At 48.3% G+C, this 24,664-nt stretch overlaps 1 protein-coding gene across 1 annotated transcript in view; it reads left to right on the top strand.

Moving 5' to 3' along the window:
- The window catches only part of UQCC2 (ubiquinol-cytochrome c reductase complex assembly factor 2), a 92,942-nt gene extending 68,644 nt beyond the window's left edge, over positions 1 to 24,298 (top strand). Inside the window, exons 3-4 of the mRNA XM_086920348.1 lie at positions 21,252 to 21,321; positions 24,056 to 24,298. Of these exons, the coding sequence (XP_086776474.1) occupies positions 21,252 to 21,321; positions 24,056 to 24,153 (168 nt within the window). The 3' untranslated portion in view covers positions 24,154 to 24,298. The remainder of the gene's footprint in view (positions 1 to 21,251; positions 21,322 to 24,055) is intronic.
- Positions 24,299 to 24,664: the final 366 nt, after the last annotated feature.

The following is a 24,664-nucleotide window of genomic DNA, read 5'->3' as shown; positions in this document are numbered from 1 at the left end:
TCTCTAAGCTTAGCGTCCGCCTTAGTCAAGTCGCCCAACAATACTTTCCGCACGCCTACATAATCCTTAATACAGATACCCCTCACCACTACCTTAAAGGCGTCCCATTCCGTCGCTCTAGAGGTCGCCGTCCCTTCATTCTCCGCGAAATATAAGTCCACTCCTTCCGCTAGGGCCTCCCCGAAGAGGGGGTCCTCTAGGGTCTCCGGCCTCAGTTTCCAGAGCGGGATACTGGGCTTCTCAGCTATCCACGCTAGCCGGATCAGGAGCGGGTTATGGTCCGAAATTGTTCTCGAGAGATACTCTGATCCGGTGACGCTTGGTAGCACTCCCCGGGAGCAGAATATCGTGTCCAGACGGACATGTAAATCATGGAGCCCGGAGAAAAACGAATAATCCCGGTCTGTCGGGTGTTGCCCTCTCCAGATATCCATTAGCTCCCAGCTCTCCTGCCATTCCCTCCTCCCTCTAGATAGCCTATGAACTGGGGAGTCACGTAGGGGGGGGTGGGACCTATCCAGCAAGGGGTCAGCAATGGAATTAAAGTCGCCCCCCAGCAGGACCGGGCCCGCCAGGGAGTGGGCCAGCGTCCCTGACAGTGTCGCTAGGAAAGCCAATTGGTCCGTATTCGGGGCGTATATACTAGCCAGCACAATATCTTTACCTTCCAGCTTCCCCTCCACCACCACGTACCTCCCGTCCTGGTCTACCCATTGGCGCGTTAGTTGGAAAGGGGTGCCCGCTCTTACCCATATGAGCACTCCCCGCGCATAGGCCGAGTAGCTGGTGTGAAAAACCTGTCCCCGCCATCTCCTCTGTAACGCCACCCCCTCTTGTCGTGTAAGATGCGTCTCCTGCAGCATTGCGATGTGTACTCCCCTTCGCACTAAATAGGCATGCACTTTATGTCTACGCTGCATGGTGTGTAGGCCCCGGACATTCCAGGCAATACAGTTCAACCCATTCACATTAGCCATTGTCCCAGTGGTCCAGTCGAAATATTCCCCCCAGATCCTGCCCCTCGACGGTGGTGGTGCCCCCCCTGAACAAAACAAAACATTTCAGCAGCCCTACCCATGGTACACCCAGGGTCAACAACTTCAAGAAAAGTAAACAATCCCCAACTGTGGGACCCCCCCCCCCTTCCCCCAGAACAGGCCCCAATATTGAAATATCAGTCCCCATCCAAACTCCCATACCTGATGACCCAGGTCTCAACTACACAGCCGTAGCCGTGGGTGCCTTAAGGGCTTTCGGAGCGCGGCCTCGTCCAGAGGGGGGCTGCGCCGCCTCGCTCCCCGTCTCCTCCCCCATTCCACATGATCGCCCTGCCCTGAACCCTGCGGTGTGCCCCGGCCCCCACTGTGTGCATAGGCAATGGTTCCTCTCCCAGTCATTCAAACATTACCCATGCTGCATCGACAGAAGTTCATATGTTTAGGATCTCGTCCGCCGTTTGCGGTGTCACCAGCGGCCCCTCCGTGCGGTGAATCCCTGAAAGGTCCGACTCTGAACCAGAGGCCGATACGTGGGTGTCCGAGTCCGTGGCCCCCCTGGATTCAGGGCCCTCCGCTCGACCGAGCTTCTCGACCTCCAGTAGCGCGGCCTGCCGTTCCGCCTCAGTCTGGGAGGCCGTTGGACCCAGCTTCCCCCGCCCTCGTTTCCATAGCCTCCTCGATTTCCGCAGCCGTTTGGGCGAGCGCTCTCGTTCCTTTTCCCGCTCTTCTCTTGCCTTGGCGCCATCAGTCCCGGCCTTGTATGTCTCCCACCACTCCCAGGCTTCCGCTGACGTTGCGAAGAAGATCGCCTTGTCGTCCACCACTATTCTGAGCCTAGCTGGGAAAAGCAAGGAGTAGGCAATCCCTTCAGTCCGCAGTTCCTTCTTGATTGTGAGGAAGGAGGCCCGTTGCTTCTGCGTCTCAAAGGTGAAATCCGGGAAAAGCGTGACTCCGCTGTTCGCTTTCTGGAAAGGGCCATCCTCTCGAGCTTTCCGTAGGAGCAGATCTCTGTCCTTGTGGTGCAGCAACTTGGCTATAATCGGTCTAGGTGGGAGCCCTGGCTTGGGCGGTCCCGAGGGGACCCTGTGCGCTCGCTCCAGAGTGAAGAACGGCGAGAGCCCCTCCGGCGCCACCACTGACTTCAGCCATTCCTCCATGTAGGCAACCAAGTTCCCCGTCCCCTCCGTCTCTGGCACGCCCACGATCCGCACATTGCTGCGTCGGCTTCTATTTTCCGCGTCCTCTGCTCGCCGTTCCAGGGTGCGTATGCGGTCCAGGGCCTCCGTTAGTTTATTCTCCATCGCCTTGTGAGCCGGCGCCAGGTCATTCAGCGCCACTTCAGCATCCTTGACCCTGTCTTTTAGTTTGTCGTGGTCCGCTCGAAGCAAGCCCAGCCCCGACGCCACCTGCGCTATGTCATTATGAAGCGCGTCTCTAGTGGCCGAAATGGCGTCCAAGATCCGATCCTGCAATCTCTGCAGGTCCGTCTGCTCAGCGGGGCCCCCCTCTGCCACACTCGACGTCGCCGCCTCCTCCGCCTTGGCTCTCGGTTTCCCCATAGCCGCCGGCCTCCCCGCTCTCGCCTGCCACGTCCGCCTGTTATCCTTGGGCCTCCGCCGCGCGGTCAGCTCCTGCGCGCTATGGGGTCTTACTGCTCAATCACTTCTCCAGAGGGAGCGTCCGCCGTGGTGTCCGATCCCCGGGTGCTGTGGGGGATTGCTCTTACTCCCCTGGCTTGGCGCGTTAGGCTGGCTGCGCCATCGGGTGTCTGGCGTCGACTGAGATCCCTCCCTGGCCCACGGGCTCCTCCGTTATGTCCCCACTTGCTCACCGGGCTCCCGCTGCGGGGGGGAGGGGGGGCCCAAGATGTGCAGCGCCGTGCCCCGTCTCCCCGGGACCCCCTCTCAGGGCGGCCCCCGCTCACCTGTTGGATTGTCTGGCGATCAGGGCCGGGCCGATGCTCCAGGTCCCGCTCCCTCGGCCAAGGAGTCTGTCCGGAAGCCGCGCCTGTAGCGTATCCGGGCGGCTCTCCCCGTCCCCACACGCACTCGCTGCACTCCGCGGCCGCGGACCCAGGATCGTCTCCCGCTGCGTGGGGGATCGTCGCTGCCGGCTACCGCGCCTCCTCAGTGTACGCCGGCATTGCGATCTGCTGTGCAGCCCACGGTTCTCCGGGGCGCCGTCGTGGCAGCCATCTTGCGTGGCGCTGTTCGCCTCTCCGCACCAGCGATCGGCGGTCTTTCTCGGCGCAGCGGGTCCGCCGGCAGCCCAAACCTCGCCCAGCCGGTCTCCGTTGATCCCTCTACCGGCGCCGGGGCACACACGGGCTCTCCGGCCCCTTTTTCAGGATTTTCGTGGGGGAGAGGCACGGAGCTTCGAGCTCACGCCGCCATCTCCCTCGGCGCTCAAGCCACGCCCCCACAGTAGCAACTCCTATGCCTCACTGACGTTAATGTATTTAATAGATTTATCCCCCATTGTATTGGGCTTGAAGACGTATGCTCAAATATACCTGTCAAGAGGAGATGGAGACATAAAGTATATAAAAATAAGTATTTATTTAAGTGCTATAAAAGGACCCACTAGTGCTGATGCAAAAGCCTCCAGCTGTATCAATCTCCTACCGCTTCTTCTCAATTGAAAACAAGCTCTTCTACCACAAGTCCTAACATTACATCAATATATTCTAAATGACCTAGGTGAACTCTAAATTCTTCTAAATGACATAAATGAGCTTTAAGTTCTCTAAAAGAAATTTAAAGGACACCATTACCACATGTATCCTTTTATAAAAAGCCAAAAATAAATAAAACTTAAAACAATGAATCCAAAATGTAATCCTCAAATTTCTTTGGAATCTTTGTGCTTCTTTTTTGTAACCCAAAATTATCTTAATCAAAAGCACCCTGTGAAGCTTCTACTTCCACCGTTGAATCAACCTGATGAGCATTGACCCCATTAGAACTTTCATCAGCGGAACCTTGCACAGGAGTGCACCGTACACCATTTTCTCCAAACCACCCACCAGCATCCATTGCTCTTTCCTGTTCAAGCAAACTTTCCTGTCCAGGTTTGAGAACAACTACAGAACTCTTGTTCCACCAACCCTTGTCCTTTAGCAGAACAGCAGAATCCAACACACTCTCCACTTTGAAAGGAAGAGTGAACTTAGGTGAGCCTTTGCAAGTTAAAGATGGTTTGATAATACTCACCCAATTACCCATTTCAACATCTTTGCTCCTGGCTTTATGCGTAATATCATGACAAGTTTTTCCATAGATACGAGAAGAAGTTGTATTACTTCTGGCTTTATCAGTACAAATCTCGAATGTGTCATTCACACCCCAGGGAGGCGTAAGTAACATTTTAACTTGCCTACCTCATTAAAAATATGGAGTCACTCCAGTACATGTATTTGGAGTAATATGATAACTCCAAACTTTCTTTTTAAAAATTCAAAAACATCAAGATTACTCTCCAAGGCAGTCTGAATCCCTTGATTATAAATCTGTTTACCCTTTCCACTTGACCATTGGCCCTAGGACAATACAAAGGTGCCCTCTCACAATGCCCGCCAAAACCATTAAAAAAGCACAACATTTTGTTAGAACAAAATTGCACCCCAATATCTGACATGAGTACCTGAGGTGCTCCCTCAATTCTGAAAATATGCTCTAAAAAGGATATTACTTCATCAGTATTGGGATGTTCAACAAAAGTGTAATACATCCACTTTGAAAAATTGTCACTAACAACAAGCAACAATGTGCTCTCCCTGCCTAAACAATCATAAGGCCCAGAAAAATCAATAGAAATGTTTTCCCAAGGTCCCCTAGGAACAACTTTAACTGAAAGGTTCAGTAGAAACTTTCCAATGCTTGTCGGATTTAACACACACACTGCAATTATCCACAAAGCGCTCAACAAAAGCATCCATTCCTGGCCACCAGTAATGAAGTTTGAGTAATTTCTTCGTCCCTGAAACCCCAAGGTGCCCAGAATGAGCCAACTGAATAAGTTTGTCTCCAATACCCACAGGTGGTCCAAACAATTCATGTCTCAATAGAATATCATTTTCTATACTAAGCTCATCAGCAACTTGAGCAAAACTCCTTAGAGAAGGACCCAAATTCCTGGAAGGTGGCCAACCATTAACCACAAAGTGTTTAACTTTGGATAAGACACTATGCAGAACCGCACATTTATTCCATTCTTCTTCTGAAACGTCAACATTGGAAGAACTCACAACATCAACTAAGGCAACAACACATTCATGTTGATCACTTATTTCCCCCTCAGACACCTCAGCAGGAGGAAGCCTAGACGAACAATCTGCAGTAAAATTCTTTCCCCCCAGGAATGTGTTGTATTTCAAAATTGAACTCCTGTAACCTGGCAATAAGTCTTACCAACCCGGACGAAGCATTACCCGAACTGACCCCATCCATCATGTAGACCAGAGGTTTGTGATCAGTCACCAAAATAAAATGATGCCCCCACAAAAAGTTTTTTAACTTCTCCACCGCCCACACACAAGCTAAGGCCTCCTTCTCAATAGTACTGTAGTGTTTCTCCGCACCACGAATACCTCTGGAAATAAATGAAATGCCCTTCTCCTTACCGCTGACCATTTGAGTAAACACAGCGCCTAGGCCAACAGCACTAGCATCCACAGTAACATACATTTTCCTTCAGTATCAAAAGTATTGATACCAGGAGCTTTAGCAATAAGTTTTTTTACTTGATTGAAAGCCTCATCAAGTACCACAGTCCAAGTAAAAGAAGCTCCCTTCTTTGAAAGTGGTCTTAAAGGCGCCACAACAAGAGCATACCCCTTCACAAACCTGGCATAATACTCTCCTAAACCTAAAAATGAACGTAAAGAGTCTTTGTCTTGAGGTTTACTAGTCTTCTCCAAAGCATTAATGAGATCCTCTTTGAGAAATATTCCTTCACAAGTGATCCTATGGACCAAATAGTCAATTTCATTAACTGAAAACCTGCCCTTATCTTTGCTCACTGTCATCCCTTTACTTTGCAAGATGTTTAACAACTTATCCAAAATAACATTGTGATGATCACAAGTTTAAGCAAAAATTTAAATATTGTCCTGAAAGGCCTGCACTCCTCTCAATCCTTGAAATAAATTCTCAATAAATTTTTGAAAAACACTGGCTGCTGAGGCCAATCCAAACAGCATTCTCAAAAATCTATAAAGACAAAACGGAGTGATAAAGGCTGTGAGATCCTTAGAAGTGTCATCAAGAACCACCTGGTCATAAGCGGATTTAAGGTCCATCACAGAAAAATATTTTGCACCATTAACAGCTGACAACAACTCCTGTATTTTGGGCAACGGGTAAGTATCTATTACAATATACTCGTTCAGTGACCTAAGGTCCACACACCTATGGCAGAAACCCATTCAGAACTATCAGTGGGCTCAATGATGCCTTCAGAACATAAGCCATCTAAATGAGATTTTAATTTCTGGCGAACACCTAGGGGTACCATATGCACTTTGTGCTGAATAGGCACAGCATCTTTTTTTTTAGCTTGATTTTGTATGCAAAACCTTTAACTTGTCCTACTGTATTCTGAAAGACAGTTTGATGTTTAGCTAAAATAACATCTACAGAATAATTATGATCAGTCACACTTTTGATTTCAATGTCTCTTAGTTGATAAGGACAATCCATGCCTGGACACAACATGACACCCAACTTCCCCAAGTCGAAACATCGATTACATTTTTACCATCAGTAGCTACATAACTCTTTTAAATGTATTGCGTCCTTTAAACTCTAACGTGTCTTCAAAAAATCCTAGCATATGAATATCAAAATTACTGAAAGCTTTAGGATTAACATCAGATTTCGTAAGTTGAACATTTCCCCAGTTCTCATTGAAGAAAACAGACAAAATAGTAATGGGTGAACCCGAGTCAGCCATAGCTTCAAGAGCTACATTGCCAATATGAACAATACCCTAAGGTGCATTGAAACAAATGCTAAGATTGCTTAATGTTTATGATTCTTCGTTTGACTATTCTGTCAAATTCTGTAAATCATGCTCAACATTAGATATGTTAGTCACAGTAGTATGTATTCAATACTCTTTTTTTGTACTCTGCATACAGTTTGAAAGTGACCATATTTGCAACAATTGACACATTTCTTTTTTAACGCGGGACAATCGGGAGAATTAGCCAAATGAAACTTAGAGCCACACCTATGGCAACTGGGTTTAGCATCTTCTGCTGGCACTGTCCTGACTGAACTCTTGACAGAAGATTGTATAGAGCAAACGGGAGAAACAGCAATTCTACCCTCATCATTAGTGATGGCTTTAGCAGACTGAATAGATCTTTCAATACCTTTTGCCAAATCAATCACCTCAGCTAATGTAGGATTGCGACTTACTTGCAAGAAATCTCTCTTGCTTTTTTTTGGATTTACAATTAAAAACAAACTGATCCCTAATCGAAAAATCAACGTTGGCCCCAAACTCCCAATTTGGCAGCTAAAACTCTAAGAGCTGCAACATACTTTTCAATAGTCTCATCCGGAAATTGTTTTCCTTAATGAAACCTATGTCTGTCTATCATGACATTAGGTTAGTCTTCAAATTGTTTCTCTAATCTTGCCACGGCTTCCTTCAAAATGTTCCAGCCATCTCCTTCACCACTGGGTGGTGCAATGGGTACAAGATTTTCAAAAATTTCTATAGCTGCAGTACCACTGAAACTAAATAGAATAGCCTTCTTCCTGTCGGGTGCAAATTTAGTACCATCTATACCTACAATCTAATTTTCAAAAGTAGTAAACCATTTCTTCAATGCAACTTGGGTTTACCTGGAATCTGCAAAAATATAGCAGGTTGATTGCAGATCTGAGAAGCAGCCATCTTAAACTGACGTAAAAGTAATAAATATAAATTTAAACACCGTTAGGAAAACTCCTATAAAGCAGTACGTATAACTGTAACTGTATTCAATTTAAGTGTACATATAAATAATAAAGTAAAACTATCAAACGTAGATGTAGTGAATACAGTTGTCAAAAGTGTGCATATCACTGTAGAAGAAGAAAAACGGTAAATATGCACTCAGTAAATGTACTAGTTAACAATGTGCATATCATTGTAGAAAAAGAAAAATAGTTAAAGTGTGCGCATCATAGTGAAAATGAGCAAAAAGTAAATAAGGAAGTACCATTAATAAAATACCGAAATGATAACAAGGCTTCCAGATGAATAGTGTGCGAATCACTGGATCCGCTCCAATCACGACAAATTTTACCGAAGAGATGCACACGGAACCGCTGAAGAACTTGCTGTGAGGTTCCCTTGTGAAATTATGAAAATCCAAGATGGCCGCCAGTTGCGTGCTTTGCGTACAGAAACAATTGAAGGGACTGAAACGCAGCTTTGGGTAACTAAGCAACGTAGAATAATAAAATGGCCGCTATGTAGCGTTGTTTGCGTGCTAGCAACGTGCTTGCTGAACCGCAACGAAATGTTGCTGCGAATGATGATCCAATGTCATTCCCCTTGGAACATCAAGGAAATTCGGACGGCAAACACTGCAGTCCCCCTTCTTGTGCAGGAATTCAGAGCATTTAGGCATCCACGAGCACACAACGGCCAAACTGTAAATGAAAAATTTCCTAGCTAACGTAACGGAAAGTTTCAATTCTATTAAGGACAAAGAGGCGAGGATTATGCAGTCCTTTCTTCTCTTTATTTCGACAGCACATTCAAAGTAGAACCAAAACAAAAACTTAAAAACTACAACTCCCATGAGCACATGGGGCACAGTGTCCATAGTAACTGCCAGCCAATGGAGATGGTGTCCGCTGTATAACCGGTGCTGACGTCCCTTCCGCTTCCTCTTCTTCTCTGTGAGGAAAACTCCCGGGAACGCTCCTTAGTCCTTTTGATCTTGTCCTAAATCAACACAAAACAAACCGTTACCTCGTTCTTCTTCCTTACAAGGAAGCATCAGAAGACGGTGTACAACATTTCCTAGCAATGAGCAGTGTTGAAAAAACATATTACCAAGAGAAAACTGTGTACCTGTACCAAAACATTCTACAAACTATGAATACCACACAGCAGCAGAAAAGACCCATAAGTAAACATAAGGTGTTACTTACTGAATGTACGTAGATACGGGTGGGTGAGACCAGCAAGTCTCGGGAGGGATAATCCTCGGCTCCTTGTCCTTAATAGAATTGAAACTTTCCGTTACGTTAGCTAGGAAATTTTTTATTTTATGTCAGGACGGAGGCGAGGATTATGCATGTTTAAAGCTTATCCACCACCAGTTCTGCTGCGCCATAGATGGGCTTCAAGTAATATTTTTTGAACGTGGACTCCGAGGACCAATCCGCTGCCGCCATGATGTCCTCCAGCCGACCGCCCACCTGCACCGCCTTAGAAGCCATTGCCCCTCTCGTGGAGTGGGCTCCAAATCTGGTTATGTCCACACCCGCCTCGGTCATGATCCAACGGACCCACCTGGCAATGGTTGGAGAGGAAACCGGTTTAAAGGGTTTCTGCAAGTCAATAAGGAGTTGGCGCTCTCCAGGAGGGCGATACTCTGTCATGTCCTCGTATGTTTTGAGACATCGTACCACGCAGAGCTTGGGCTGGTCCGGGAAAAAGGGATACGACACAGATCTGATATTGGTCTTGGTCCTTCTTGTCACCGTAAACGTGACCCCTTCCGGAGTAAACATTCGAGTTGTGATGTCCAGCGCCCTCACATCCGAGACGCGCTTGCACGAAACCAGACATAAAAGGATCGCCAGTTTGGCTGACAGTTCCTTCCTAGAAAGATACTGGTTATCCCCCCCAGGAGGAGAGGAAACACAGAACAATGTTGACATCCCAGAGACCTTCATACCTGGGTTCCGGGGGCTTAGAAAGTCTAACACCTCATCACTTTGCAAACCCAGGGGTGCTCGCCCGCCGGTTTTCCATCGACGTGGGCATGCCCCGCCGAAATGGCGGATCTGAAAGAGTTAATAGACCGGTAGGCCATACCCGACTGATTCAATTCAGCCAAGAAATTTAGGATGTGGCTAACGTCCGCCCCCACAGGATCGACGTGTCTTCCCAGACACCAACGACGCCACCGCTGCCAAGCCGAGCGGTACCTCTTGACAGTTCCTGGAGCCCAGGCTCTAAGGATAAGGTCCTCGGCATCCTCCGAAAGGCGTCCGTCCTGCCAACGTCCCCTGAAATCCTCCATGCCATGAGGTGCAGGGTCTCAACGAAGGGAACAAGGGTAGTCAAATCGGACAGTCCCATGACAGTTCCAATAGAGAGGGAAACCACGCCTGGGCCTGCCAGAAGGGAGTCACCAGGATCATGGGTGCCCGTTGCCTGCGGACTTGAGCTGCCACTCGTGGAATCATGAGAAAGGGGGGAAATGCATACGCCAGTTCCCGTATCCAGTCCTGTAAGAAGGCATCGGTTGCCGAGGCCTCCGGGTCCGGCCTCCAGCTTACGAACCTCGGGAGCTGTCGATTGAGTCGAGATGCGAACCGGTCTATCGAGCATGGACCCCATCTGGCCATCAAAGCCTGGAAGGTTGAACGTTCCAGCCGCCAGTCGCTGAAGTCCTGGAAGTTCCTGTAGTGCCAGTCCGCGATCGAATTCTGTGTGCCCGGAAGGTATTCCGCTGACACCGATATCTGTCTCTCTCTAGGCAATAGTGCCAGAAGTCTTTCGCCAGATTTGCTAGTGCACGCGACCGAGGGCCGCCCAGGCGATTGATATACTGTACTGCTGACACATTGCCCATGCGTAGCAGAATACTGCACGAAACTCGATGCTGAGTCAGGGACCTCACTGCAAACGAGCCCGCTAGTAGCTCTAAACAGTTGATGTGGAGTTGCAACTCCTCCTGCGTCCAACGACCCCCCCATGGTAACGTCGCCACAGCGTGCGCCCCAACCCGACCTGCTGGCATCCAACTCGATGATCAGGTCCGGGCTGGATCCGAAAATCGCTCTCCCATTCCACGCACTCATGTGCTCGATCCACCAAGGAATCTCAGTCCTCGTCTCCTCGTTGAGAGAGATGAGTTCGGAGTATGTCAGCCCCTTCCTGAGGTGCTGTGCCTTCCACCGCTGGAGGGCTCGGTAGTGCAGGGGACCCGGAAAGATCGCCTGGATCCACGAGGAGAGCAGTCCCACGATGCGGGCCAACTGCCGAAGGGATATCCTGTCCTTCTTCAGAACTTGGGAAAGTTCCTTGCGGATCTTGGACACCTTCTGTTGAGGAAGGCTGAGAGATGCCGTCTCCGAGTCTATCAGGAAACCCAGAAAAGTGATCTGTCTGGTCGGGAGGAATTCCGATTTCTGGGTGTTCAGCACGAACCCCAGGTCTTGCAGAAGAGCAATAGCCAAATTCAAGTTGGATTTGAGCCGGATCGGAGACTGGTCCAGCAGCAGTATATCGTCCAGATATATGATCAGTCGGACCCCTCGTTCGCAGAGTGTTTCCACCACCGGCTGAAGGAGTTTCGTAAAACACCAAGGGGCCGATGATAGGCCAAAAGGGAGAGCCTGAAACTCGAAGACTTCCCTGTCCCAAAGGAACTGGAGGAACCGTCGGTGTGGTGCAAAGATGGGGACCGTGAGATAAGCGTCCTTCAAATCCAGGCGCGCCATCCAATCCCCTTGGAGGAGAATATCTCGTAAGAGATGAATCCCATCCATGTTGAAGTGGCGGTAGACCAGCCACTCGTTGAATTCCCGCAAATTTATCACTGGGCGAAAACCCTTGTCCTTCTTCTGGACCAGGAAGATATTGCTTAGGAATCCCGCAGGATGAAGCTGGGATCTGCAGATCGCCCCTTTCCTGAGGAGGTCCGCGACCTCGTCGGCGATCAGAAGTCTTTCCTCCTGTGAGAAAACTAGAGGGCGAGGGCGAACCCTTTGATGGGGAAAACCGTAGAACTCGATCTGAAAACCTTGAACTGTCTGTAGGACCCAAGGATCAGAAGTAATCGTGCGCCAGTTGCAAAGGTGCTCCCGTAACCACCCCCCAGAACGTGTGGGGAAAAAAGGGTAACACTCACCGGATGGACCTCCTGGGGCGTTGACGCCACTTCGGTAGCCTCTGCCGCGCCCCTTGCCTCTACTGGGGTAGAAGTTTCCCTGGCGACCGTCGTTCCAGCCGTTGTTTCGGCGCTGGTTCTTGTTATGGGGGCCTTGCTGGGGTTGCTGACCGGAGGAGCGGCCCGCCATCGTCCGGCCCCGGCAAAAACCCGCCCCGGGAAAATCTTTTTGACCGTCGTCTGAGCTCTGTCCAGTGTTGAGAAAGTGGTGACTAATTTATTAAGCTCCTTAATGAAAGGTTTGCCAAAAAGCTTGCCTTGTGCAATGATCCCTGCTTCTGGGGTGGCCAAGTCTCCCAGCTTGGGATCTATTTTGATGAGGAGGGATCGTTTCCGCTCAGCCGCTAACGCACAGTTCGTGTTCCCTAGGAAGCACAGGGCTCGCTGGGCCCAGCCCACCACGACCTCCGTGGACTTCGGAGTTCCCGACTCCTTGGCTCGCTCAGCCAGTTGGATAATTTGCGTCACGGGTCCTACCGCATCCAGGAGTTTGTCCTGGCAGGCTTGCCATGAGCGATCTATGCCTTTCTTCGGGTCCTTCGTGAACTTTGCGAAGAACGCACAGAGCTTCTCGTCGATATCCGGCGTGATGGCCACCCTGCCCTCTAATTTCGGGCGAGGGCATTCACCTCGCATGCGGGTCCTAACGTCCCTTTCCAGGGGTTGGCGCACTTTGCTTGCAGCGTAAGCCGCCACCTTGGGATCCGGTATCCACTCCGACGACCTAGGGTGGTAAATGCTCGTCGGGTCAAACATGTCCGAGGGAGTGTCCTCTCCCTCCAGGGATCCCGAGGAATGAGGCGTCGGGCGCCAAGGTCTACCCGTGTAGCCATCATCCTCATCCGAGGAACCCTCGTCCCCCGAGACACCCTCTCCCTCCAAGGGGAAACCATCCTCCTGGTCCGTGTCTTGTGCGACCTCGTCGCCATCATCTCCGGGCAAGAGCCCCTCCCGGCAGGGTACATGCTTCAGTGTCCGCGCACTTTTGCGGAAAGTCTCGCAAACGCTCGAACTCTTCCAAGTGCCCCGCAGGACGCTTAGCTGATTTTTTACACCCCCCCCCCCCTGCGAGCCCTTGGACCCACGGTCCGCAGGTCCTGCAGCGCCAAACACCCCGGGGATACTCTGGGCGAGAGCGTCCACTCTATCCCGCAGAGGCGCAAGCACCGAGTCCAGGGCCGGCGACAACGCGCGGCCCACCGCAGGCGGGAAGGGTTGGGCGAGGTGGAACTCCTCTGCCTCTTGGGTGACACTTGCATCGTGGTCCGAAGACTGCATTATGGAGGGTGTAGGCACCAAACACCTTAATTAATACCAAAGGTAGCCCCCTCGCCGGTGCCCAGACAGCAATCTGTCAGAAAAATGAGGTGCAATACCTCAACTCGCCACTAGAGGGCGTTGCGCAACGAGCACGTGAGGAATCACCGAGAGCCGGTGTCAGGGCGAGGGTTGGTGAGGACAGAAAAATCTGCCTCAGTGCTCCTTATCAAACGGAGGTAGGCCGCCGAGCAGCGTCTCCGTGAGAAGCGGCGCCCCACAGAGCCGGGAAGGAGCGCGAAGCACTCCTGACATGGTCCGCGATATGCGGGAGAACGCGCAGGCAGAGCCTGCCGCGTGTCAATTCAGCCGCGTGAAGTAGCGCGCGTAGAGAGCAGGGAAAAGCACAGGCAAAACCAGGCTAACAATCATTAAGGCCACAACAATATATATACGTCAGAAAAATAAATGCCACTTATCTGACGAGCAGAGAAGAAAGAGGAAGCGGAAGGGACGTCAGCGGCGGTTATACAGCAGACACCATCTCCATTGGCTGGCTGTTACTATGGACACTGTGCCCCATGTGCTCATGGGAGTTGTAGTTTTGAAGCTTTTGTTTTGGTTCTACTTTGAATGTGCTGTCGAAATAAAGAGAAGAAAGGACTGCATAATCCTCGCCTCCGTCCTGACATAGAATTATAAATCACGGTACCTCAATAACTTCATGTTGAATCCATAAAGTAAACAAAGTCAATAAATCCAAAGTAGGCGCAATCCAGCAAAAATTATCTCTTGAGAAGGAGACAGACAAAAACTTGTCTTGTCTAAAAAAATAAAAATGAATAAAGAGAGAAAAAATAACGCACAGTGGGTCAGCACAAGAACTAGTACCTCGCCGCCATTATAAAGAGGCGATGGAGAAATAAAGTATATCAAAATAAGTATTTATTGAAGTGCTATAAAAGGACCCACTGGTGCCGATGCAAAAGCGTCCAGCTGTATCAATCTCCAACCGCTTCTTCTCAGTTGAAAACAAGCTCTTCTACCACAAGTTCTAACATTACATCAATCTATTCTAAATGACCTAGGTAAACTCAATTCTTCTAAATGACATAAATGAGCTCTAAGTCTCTAATAGAAATAAAAGAAATTTAAAGGACACAATTACCACAATACCATGCAAAGTCAAATACCCAGCGTACTGTGCAAGGAAAATATTACCATAGATTTTCTGGTCTTTTTAATTGGACGAGTCTATGCGCTACACCTACGTACTCCAGCTACACCCCCTGACCAAGCCCAATGAGGCAGAGCACTCTTAGGGTTTCTTGTATGCTAATGCAGTTTTAAACAGCCTGCTACTTTGAGGACCGGATTTGTGGCTTACTTTTTGCATTACATGAAATTTAAAGGCGATTTAACATCCATAGAAGTACCGTTAATATGCAGTGAGACTGTTTTCCTAAATGAAATCCTGAACATGTTACTGATTTTCATATGGTTTGCTTACTTCATAACTACACAGACCTGCTTAAATTTTATGAAATGGTAACCAATGGCATAAAGTAATAGCTCCTCGAGCATTATCAAAATAGGTTCCTCGCTGCAGCAACTGAAAAATTTCCCAAAACGTTGCTTCCAAAAAATAATGTGCCATTACCCTAGATCGTAAAATAATATACAATTCAAAATTTGCAAACATATGTGACAAGAACTTTCAATTCTATTAAGGACAAGGAGGCGAGGATTATGCTTTTCTCATTTCTTTATAATGAAATGCTCAGCAGCCAATATGATAACAAAAAACTACATTTCCCATGAACACCAGGGAATAACCATAGAGTGTACAGTATAAAAGATCACAACACTAGTCCTTCTTCCTCTTTCTTTGTTGTGGAAACAGTTCAAGTCCAAAAGGCAATCCAACGTAGACCAAAAGGAACAGAACAAAGCACGCCGCAGATATCCAAAGGAACTGGACGCAGGCAGTAGAAGAAGACGTAGACGGATGACACCGGCCAACTCTACTTCGGGTCAGAACCTGAAAAGAGACCTATAGCCGTAATATCCAAATAGTGCAAGAGTAAGAATGCAAACCAGGGGGGGAAAAACAAGGGATGAGAGAGTTTTTGCAACATCATCAATACAGATTACAGCAAATAACAATGCAAATCAATAACAATGGGTGGGATAATCCTCGCCTCCTTGTCCTTAATAGAATTGAAAATTCTTCTCACGTATGTTTGCAAATTTTGAATTCTATGTCAGGACAGGAGGCTCCGATTATGCTTGTTCAAAGCTGATCCACCACCACAGAAGCAATATGATCAATTGGTTTATAATAAAACGTTTTGAAAACTGAATCAGAGGACCAATCTGCGGCCTTCACAATGTCAAAAAGAGTGACACCCATGGAGAAAGCTTTAGAAGCCATCGCCCCACGTGCAGAATGTGCACCAAACACAGCACATCAATGCCAGCTTCTGACATGAGCCATCGTACCCAGCGTGCTAAAGTAGCTGGGGTCACAGGGCGAAATGGTTTCTGTAAAGCAATTAACAATTGACCCTGCATATCTGCACGTAAAGAAGCAGTACTCACCTCGTAATCTTTGAGACACTGCACAACGCAAAGGTTGGGATGTGTGGGAAAAGGATACGTAATCAAAGCAGTATTAGACTTAGTACGCCTGGAAAGACGAAATGTAACGCCCTCTGGCGTAAAACTGCAAACCGCAAGATCCAATGCGCGGACATCCGACACACGTTTACAAGAGACAAGACACAGCAACATGGTCAACTTAGCAGACAACTGCTTGCGGGACAACAACGGATTAGAAGGCCAAGCCTCCAAGAACCGCAAAACGATGGAAACATCCCATAAAGAGACATACTTAGGACTGGCCGGTTTCGAAAGACGAATACCTTTAAGCAATTTGGAAATGAAGGGGTGTTCACCAGCAGGCTTGCCATCAATCTAGATGTGGCCAGCCGAAATAGCAGAACGAAAATTATTGACTGTCCTATAAGCTAGGCCGGAAGAGGCCAGGGACGCCAGAAAATTAATGATCAAGGAGACATCTGCTGAAACGGGATCAACTTCCCGTTGAACACACCAATCACACCACCGCTTCCAAGCACCTTTGTAGCGTTTGTGAGTATTGGGAGACCAGGCCTCACTATTGAATTTGGAAGCGTCGCTAGTAATGCCTGGGATCGTCCAGCGGTCCCCGAGATCCGCCACGCCAGCAACTGGAGAGATCCGGACAGAATTAGGGGATGCGGATCTTCGAGAGGATTCAGCAAAAGATTCCACTTCTGGGGAAGAAGGAGAGGAGCCTCGCAACACATTTCCAGGAGAACCGGGAACCACGCTTGAGCCCTCCAGAGCGATGTAATCGGAATCAGATCCGCCTGATATCGTTTGGTGAAAGCCAGAACCCTGGGGATCATCATGAATGGGGGAAACGCATAGCACAGAGTCGACGGCCAAGCCTGAAGAAAGGCATCCGTGGCCAGTACTAGTGGATCCGGCCTCCAACTGTAATATAGTGGAAGTTGTGTGTTGAGGCGAGAAGCAAACAGGTCTATGTGACACTGGCCCCACCGCCGAAGGAGGGAGCGGAATACCCGAGGATGAAGCCTCCAGTTGCTGAAATCCCGAAGATGTCGTGAGTGCCAATCCGCAATCTGATTGTGGCGTCCGGGAAGATACTCCGCAATAACAGTGATCTTGTGCTGAAGGCAAAAATGCCAAAAGTCCTTGGCTATGTCCGCAAGCACTTTGGACCGAGTCCCGCCCAGCTTGTTGACATAGTGGACTGCTGACACATTGTCCATCCGTAGGAGGATGCAGCAGTTGGACTGATGGGGAGTGAAGCACTTGATCGCAAAGGAACCCGCTAGGAGTTCCAGACAGTTTACGTGGAGAGACAATTCCTGAGGAGACCACCGACCCCCCCATCGAGACAGGACCGCACCGGGCTCCCCAACCCCAGCGACTGGCATCGGACTATCACAAGCTCCGGCGACGCGCCGAAGAGGGCTCGACCATTCCAGGCCTCCATATGGTCCAACCACCATTGCATCTCCCACCTCACTTCCTCCGACAGAGGAATCTGATCTGAGTACCTGAGGCCTTTCCGGAGATGTAGGATTTTCAGACGCTGCATTGCCCTGTAATGCAGAGGGCCTGGAATGATCGCCTGAATGGAAGACGCTAACAGACCTACTACACGTGCCAACAATCTCAATGACACAGTCTGTCTGGAAATAACAGAAGCCAACTCCCTCTTGATGTAACTAATCTTCTGGCCGGGCAAGAGAAGCTGACAGGCAACCGAATCGATCCTGAAGCCCAGAAAATCTATTGATTGTGTCAGTGTCAAAATTGATTTCTGAATGTTGACCAGAAAACCGAGGGATTGCAAAAGATCGATGGACCACTCCAGATGAGTCAGGAGCCTGAGAGGACACTCCGCCATAAGGAGAATATCGTCCAAGTAAATAATTAGACAGACACCCTGAGCTCGGAGGTGTTTCACAACCGGCCTCAGAAGCTTCGTGAAGCACCACGGTGCCGACGAGAGGCCGAACGGGAGAACCTGATACTCGTACCAAACACCCTTCCACTGAAACTGGAGGAACTGACGATGGGGTTGGAAAATTGGAATCGATAGATACGTGTCTTTGAGGTCCAGACGGACCATCCAATCTCCCTTGCGAAGGAGATCCCGTAAAAGATGGATGCCCTCCATCTTGAAGTGCCGGTACACAACCCCTCCGTTGAAGTCTTTCAGGTTGCGAACAAGGAGCGATCCGCCCCCTTTCTTCTCGACCAGAAATACTGAGCTGACGAACCCCATCGGATGACGGACCGTGGGAAGAATCGCCCCCTTTCTGAGAAGAACGTCGATTTTCCTCGGAGAGGCAAGCTTGATCGTGAAGGGAAAAACTTAAAGGAGGGGGAGGATGGGTCTGATGCGGGGGCTGGTGAAACTCTATTTTGAACCCCTGAACTGTGTCCAGCACCCATGCATCTCTGGAGATCATGCGCCAGTTGTCGAGAAAAAACTGTACTCTGCCCCCCAAAATCACATCGCAAGCATGAATCAGGCTCACCTGAAGCGTTAGAGTCTTGATAATGGCCTTGCTATCCTCCTTGCTATCCTCCGGAACGGCCTTTTCCATAATTCCCTCTACCCTTGCGTGAGGGATAGAAATTCGATCTGGTGGAATAACCGGAGTCTTGACTTCCTCCACGTTGAGAGTTGCCTCCTCTATGGGACTGTTGATGTGAACCACGGTCGAACGAGCGTCCACCCTTTGCAAAAACAGGACGCATAGCACGTCGCAAGGAAGCTTGCACTTTATCAATGCTACTAAAGGTTGAAACAAACTTGGTCAGCTCCTTCAAAAAAGGCTGTCCGAATAGAAGGCCTTGCGCCTCTGGACCCGACTCAGATGTAGAGAGTTCTGCCAGTTTAGGGTCCAATTTTAGGAGAATAGAACGGCGTCTCTCGCAAGATATAGCACAATTGGTGTTTCCCAATTGGCATACAGCTCTCGGCGCCCATTCTATCAGCTCATCAGGGTCCACAAGAGCCGAAGCCTCCTTGGCCTGGAAACCAAGATCCAGAATCTTGGTTAAAGGACCAAGCAAATCAAGCAATTTGTCTTGGCAGGACCGCCAAGACCTGTCAAGGCCCTTCTTGGGGTCCTTTGCATACTTTTTTAAATAGGTCACCATCATAGGATCGACCTCTGGCGTGTCCGCCAGATGATCAGCGAGATCAGGCCTTGGGCATTCCGAGCAGAGCCGGGCCCTAATAGTAGAGTCAAAGGGCTGACGGATGTGTGCCTGAACATATGCAGCAACTGCTGGAGAAGGCAGTCAAGAGGTAGACTGAGGGTGAAGAATATCAGCAGGCTCATAGGTCAAAACAGGGGGACGCTCAGGAGCATCAACAAAATGTTCTTTGCTGACTCACTTCCGTGGAGGAGCCTCATCATGGTCAGACGAAGCAGAGGTATGCACCTGATCAGAGTCATCAGTATCTGGAGGCGCAGAAGACTTGGAGGCCTCAGCCGCTAAAGACTTTGCCAATTTCTGGAAATCAGACTTGTGAGGATTGGCGGGAGATTTGGAGGACTTCTTTGCAGCCGGCAACCAACCCTGTTGCTGCGCATATTTATTCAAATGTCTTTTAAGGGGGGTAATGGCACGCACTAGTGCCTTATTAACCGACTGCTGGACACCCTTGTCCAATTCCTCAACCAAATCATCTCCGTCATAATAGTAGTCATCATCCTCACCATAGTATTCTTCCATGATACACAATGTGTAAATATATATAGCCCACAAGATGACTGGGATGAAATATGGAGTGCCAGAGACACAAGTCAGGGGGAGTGCAGGAACCCCACAGCAAGCCCAAGAGCATGCACAAACCAGGCTCAATTCGTTGTTAAAAAGTGGAGGGAGTAAGGCTTGCTGATATCAAGCAACACACTCTAGGCAAAGCCTATGCAGAAAAATAACAGCCAAGGCCTTCACAGTACTCCGGCGTCAAACGGGGTCAAATTCCGAGCAGGCTGTGGGCTGTGACGCATAAGCGATTTTCTTTCAACCGGCTCTGTCAGGGAAGCCGAAAATAACGCCAGTGCGCATGCGCGACGGCTGCCCGCAAGGAAAAACCGACTCGAGAGCGCTCGCGCTCCTGCAGAAGCCGGCGACCCCTTCTCCCACTCCACGAACAGAAACAAAGGCGCACAGAAGCGCCCGGTTTCAGGGAGGTGACCACACGCCCCCAGGAAAGGAACCGAACGAACGGAAAGGGAAACGGGCACGGCAGGCAAACGGAGCCAAATCGCTCAATTGAGACGCAACACACAGCGCACAGCAAGCGCCAAAATCAAGGCAAATAAGGTAAACAGAATACCAACATACAATAATGTAACCACAGTAAATACAAGTAAATACTGGAAAGAGCACTTAACTGGCTGCGGAGCAGCAAAGAAAGAGGAAGAAGGACTAGTGTTGTGACCTTTTATACTGTACACTCTATGGTTATTCCCTGGTGTTCATGGGAAATGTAGTTTTTTGTTATCATATTGGCTGCTGAGCATTTCATTATAAAGAAATGAGAAAAGCATAATCGGAGCCTCCTGTCCTGACATAGAATTAAAGGTCATTATGCTACAATATTTTTGCTTCTACGCAACATTAGAAATTGGTAGCTCTGTACACCATGTGTACTGTGTGGCATAACATCTTTTGTAGTCTTCCATACACCTTATGCACCTTATGCCTGTTAGACGACTACCACTACAGCAACAGGACACATTTCTTTCATGGCTTCACTTTCTTCAGACAAATTCCACTGGCATGAGGTAAAGGAATGATCTGGGCATGAACCAGTACTGGAACAAATGTTATTCTGCTGCTGTTGACTTGTGCTGTTTGCGAAGTCCCACTATTGGTTGGGCATAGTTTTAATGGAAGTGGTGCTAAAGAGTGTTGTTGCACTTGCCCTCCTGGTTCCGTAGATGAGTCTTTTTTTAAGTGTAGATTACATTCCACTGCGATTCTCCCTGCGCTCAGCAGGGACCACAGCAGTGGCATGTAATGTTTGGATCAGTGGAATGTAATATTGGATTCAATATTTAGACCTACACTGTGACTTGAGGCAAGAGTTCAGTTTCAAGCAAAATCTGCTATCCTTTTTTGTCAGTTTTGTTTTTCTGATAAATACAGATTGTTTTTAAGAAGTGCTGAACCAGAGTTTTGCTCAGACCAGGCCTTGTTTTAGGCTGCTTAGGGTGGCGTTTCCATAAAGCTCAACACATTTTCCCTCTATCTTTTAGTATCCCCGTCTGAAGGACACAAGCTTTACCGGAGTGACAGCAGAGGAGTGCCGAATGGTGCTAGCAACAGGTAACGGTGCTTTGCAGTGTTTTGATTAGTCTTTCTAGAGCCCTAAGAGTGATCCCAAAAGAAGTCTTTCTCTTTCTCTTTCTCTTTCTCTTTCTCTTTCTCTTTCTCTCGCGCTCTCTCTTTCTCTCTCTCTCTCTCTCTCGCTCGCTCTTTCTCTATCTCGCTCGCTCTCTCGCTCGCTCTCTCGCTCTCTCTTTCTCTCGCTCGCTCTCTCGCTCTCTCTTTCTCTCTCTCTCTCTCTCTCGCTCGCTCGCTCTTTCTCTATCTCGCTCGCTCTTTCTCTCTCTCTCGCTCTCGCTCTGTCTCTCTTTCTCTCTCACCCCCCCCTCTCTCGCTCTCTTTCTCTCTTTCTCTCTCACCTCTCTCGCTCTCTTTCTCTCTTTCTCTCTTCCTCTCTCACCCCTCCCCTCTCTCGCTCTTTCTCTCTTTCTCTCTCACCCCTCCCCTCTCTCGCTCTCTTTCTCTCTCTCTCTCGCTCTTTCTCTCTTTCTCGCTCTCGCTCTTTCTCTCTTTCTCTCTCTCTCTCGCTCTTTCTCTTTCTCTCTTTCTCTCTCACCCCCCCGCCTCTCTCTCTCTTTCTCTCTTTCTCTCTCACCCCCCCCCTCTCTCTCTTTCTCTCTTTCTCTCTCACCCCCCTCTCTCTCTCTTTCTCTCTTTCTCCGTCACCCCCCCTCTCTCTCTCTTTCTCTCTTTCTCCCTCTTTCTCTCTTTCTCCCTCTCTTTCTCTCTTTCTCTCTCACCCCCCCTCTCTCTCTCTTTCTCTCTCACACCCCCTCTCTCTCTCTTTCTCTCTTTCTCCCTCTCTTTCTCTCTTTCTCCCTCTCTTTCTCTCTTTCTCTCTCACCCCCCCCTCTCTCTCTCTCTTTCTCTCTTTCTCCCTCTCTTTCTCTCTCACCCCCCCCCCCCTTCAAGAGGTTGGAGCACCTGGAAGAGGGATATCTCTATGGAGAGGTAAAGGGGCCTACTCTTTCTGCTTTCATGCAGCACATGCTCTCATCTTAATGATTTGTATCAGGCCCTTCCTTAGCAGGCCTTGGTTTTTCTGTAGGGAACATTGGACGTTGTCTTTACCAAGTGATCGGCAATGTCTCTGTACTGCTACTCACTTCTTTTTCTAATTGTAATTACGAGTTGGGGGGGGGAGGTGACATCACCATGGAATCTAGCACTGCTAGTTCATTAAAGGTCCAGTTAATACATTGCTCCTAATGGACGGTTCATTCTTTTGCTGGACTAATTCAGAAATAACATCAATTATTTTTATTGTTTTAAAGTGAAAAGCTACAAATTACGTCTTTCACTCTTTCCACTGTAAAGAATGTAAAATGTAGTCTTAGTTGAGGTAAACAATAAAACTCCAGTGTACTTAAGAACCTGAAGAGCTTCTGTGGTGTCCATAAGAAGTTTTAAAGGGATTTTTTAAAGCTATAAATTAGTGCAACAAACATAGTAGATTAAAATAAAATCTAATCTAGTTTCGAAAACAAACCGTTTATAAGTTACACTTTTAGAAAACAAAGCTTTTAGAGGTCAATTATTAACCCAGTGTAAAAGCACATAATTGTTTTTACACTGGGTTAAAAAGTGACCTCTGATCGCTTTATTTTCTAAATTCGTATCAACTATTCCGGACTGAGCAGCAGGACAAAGAGTATGTCTCCGCAATTTAATATATTTTAACCCCTTCGCTGCGGCGGCTATTCCGCCGCAGCGCTAAGGGGGCGGGGCGGCCGCATGCTGGTGACGGAGCCGCTCCGTCACCAGCCTCAGTTGAGCTGTGCTGATGACGGAGCGGTTCCGTCATGGCCCGCCCGCGCAATAGAACGTTCAGCGCAGGCGTGAAATTCGCGCCGCGCATGAGCGGCGAGCGGGCCATGACGGTACCGCTCCGTCATCAGCACAGCGCGCCCACAGCTGATGACGGAGCGGTTCCGTCATCAGCGTGCAAGGGGTTAATAGGTGACAATATGTAGAATACATAAACATTAACTGATCAATTCACATTTTTCACTTCTTCCATCAGCATGAAATTTATTAAAAATCAGTGAAGTTCTCAAGACATTGAAAGAGATTTTGCCTGGATTATACGTCAAATTTATTTTCAATGCAGTGAATCTGCTAGTTTATTTTTCAATGGACGTGTTGGAATTGCAGTAGAGAGTTAATGCAGAAGCAGGGCTCATGCAAAGAATTTGTCATCCTAGGTTTTTCCAGACCCTTTGGCATTCCGTAGCATGGGCAATCAGGCACCACCCTTGGGTGGCGCCCCTGGCTTTGCCATTGAATCGTCCACATTAATCTTGCCCTGGCTAAGACCACAGTAATATCTGGAGGACTTAATCATGGAAACCTTAAAAAAGCATCCCTGAGACTAAACTGCCATCTGGAATTCCAATTAAGACTCCGAGACCTAACCATTCTAATCCTGTCTTGATTTTAGGTAAATTAAACATTTTTCCAAAGCTTTGATGATTGGGTGAGCAAGAATTATGCCAACTAAGTTTACAAAGACCTGGTGTGTGAGTTTTCAGGACTTCCAACCTCATATCACTATGATTCGTAATGCTATAGAAGATGTAATTCTATACTACCTCATGTAATTGTGAAGCGCTCTGATACCCAAGGGTCAAGTTTGCGCTATACAAAACTCTTTAAATAAAATAAATAAATAAACTTCAGTCAAAGGGGCAGTTAATAACTGAAACTATGACCTTGATTTCTTTCTCTGTTACAGACAGCTTGGATCAGATGGAAGATGACAAGAAGGGCATTTGGAAGAAACTGATGGAGAAGTTTAGCACGAAAGGCCCTGACGAATCTGCCAAAGTATAGCTATCCTCTGCACGTCAGACGCCTAGCCCATGCGAAGGACACCAGTCTTTCCCTGCATCATAGCTTAAATGAAGTGTACATATTTATTAAGCTCTGTACATTGCTGCAAAACCTTCATATTAAAGTAATCCCCATTTTCCGATTATTTCTGCTTTGTTTATGTGGTGATTGGCAAAGCCATACACCCCTTTCCCCCCGAGATGCAGCCCCGTTGTTGCTTGTGAGAAGTAGAAATAACATATCTGTTGCTAATGTTATTGTTTTCTTCACAGTGCAATATTCTCATCTGTTCTCCCGCAGGTTTGTCTCAGAACAGTGGCCATATATATATAACTGTTGAGAAAAATATCAATTTAGATCGCAAGTGTGTTCCATAGATCCGGTGCAGTAAAGAACGGACCCTGCCGTTTGAGAAATTGATGCAAACCAGCAATACTTGCCTTTTTCGTATGGTCCATGGAAAAGGTGTATTTTTTGTTTTTGGGTGCTAGTTTAGGGTAGCACAATTATC

Source organism: Lissotriton vulgaris, chromosome 5 (assembly GCF_964263255.1).
Source record: "Lissotriton vulgaris chromosome 5, aLisVul1.2, whole genome shotgun sequence".
In the NCBI taxonomy this organism is placed as follows: domain Eukaryota; kingdom Metazoa; phylum Chordata; class Amphibia; order Caudata; family Salamandridae; genus Lissotriton; species Lissotriton vulgaris.
This window is presented reverse-complemented; position numbering and strand designations above follow the sequence as displayed.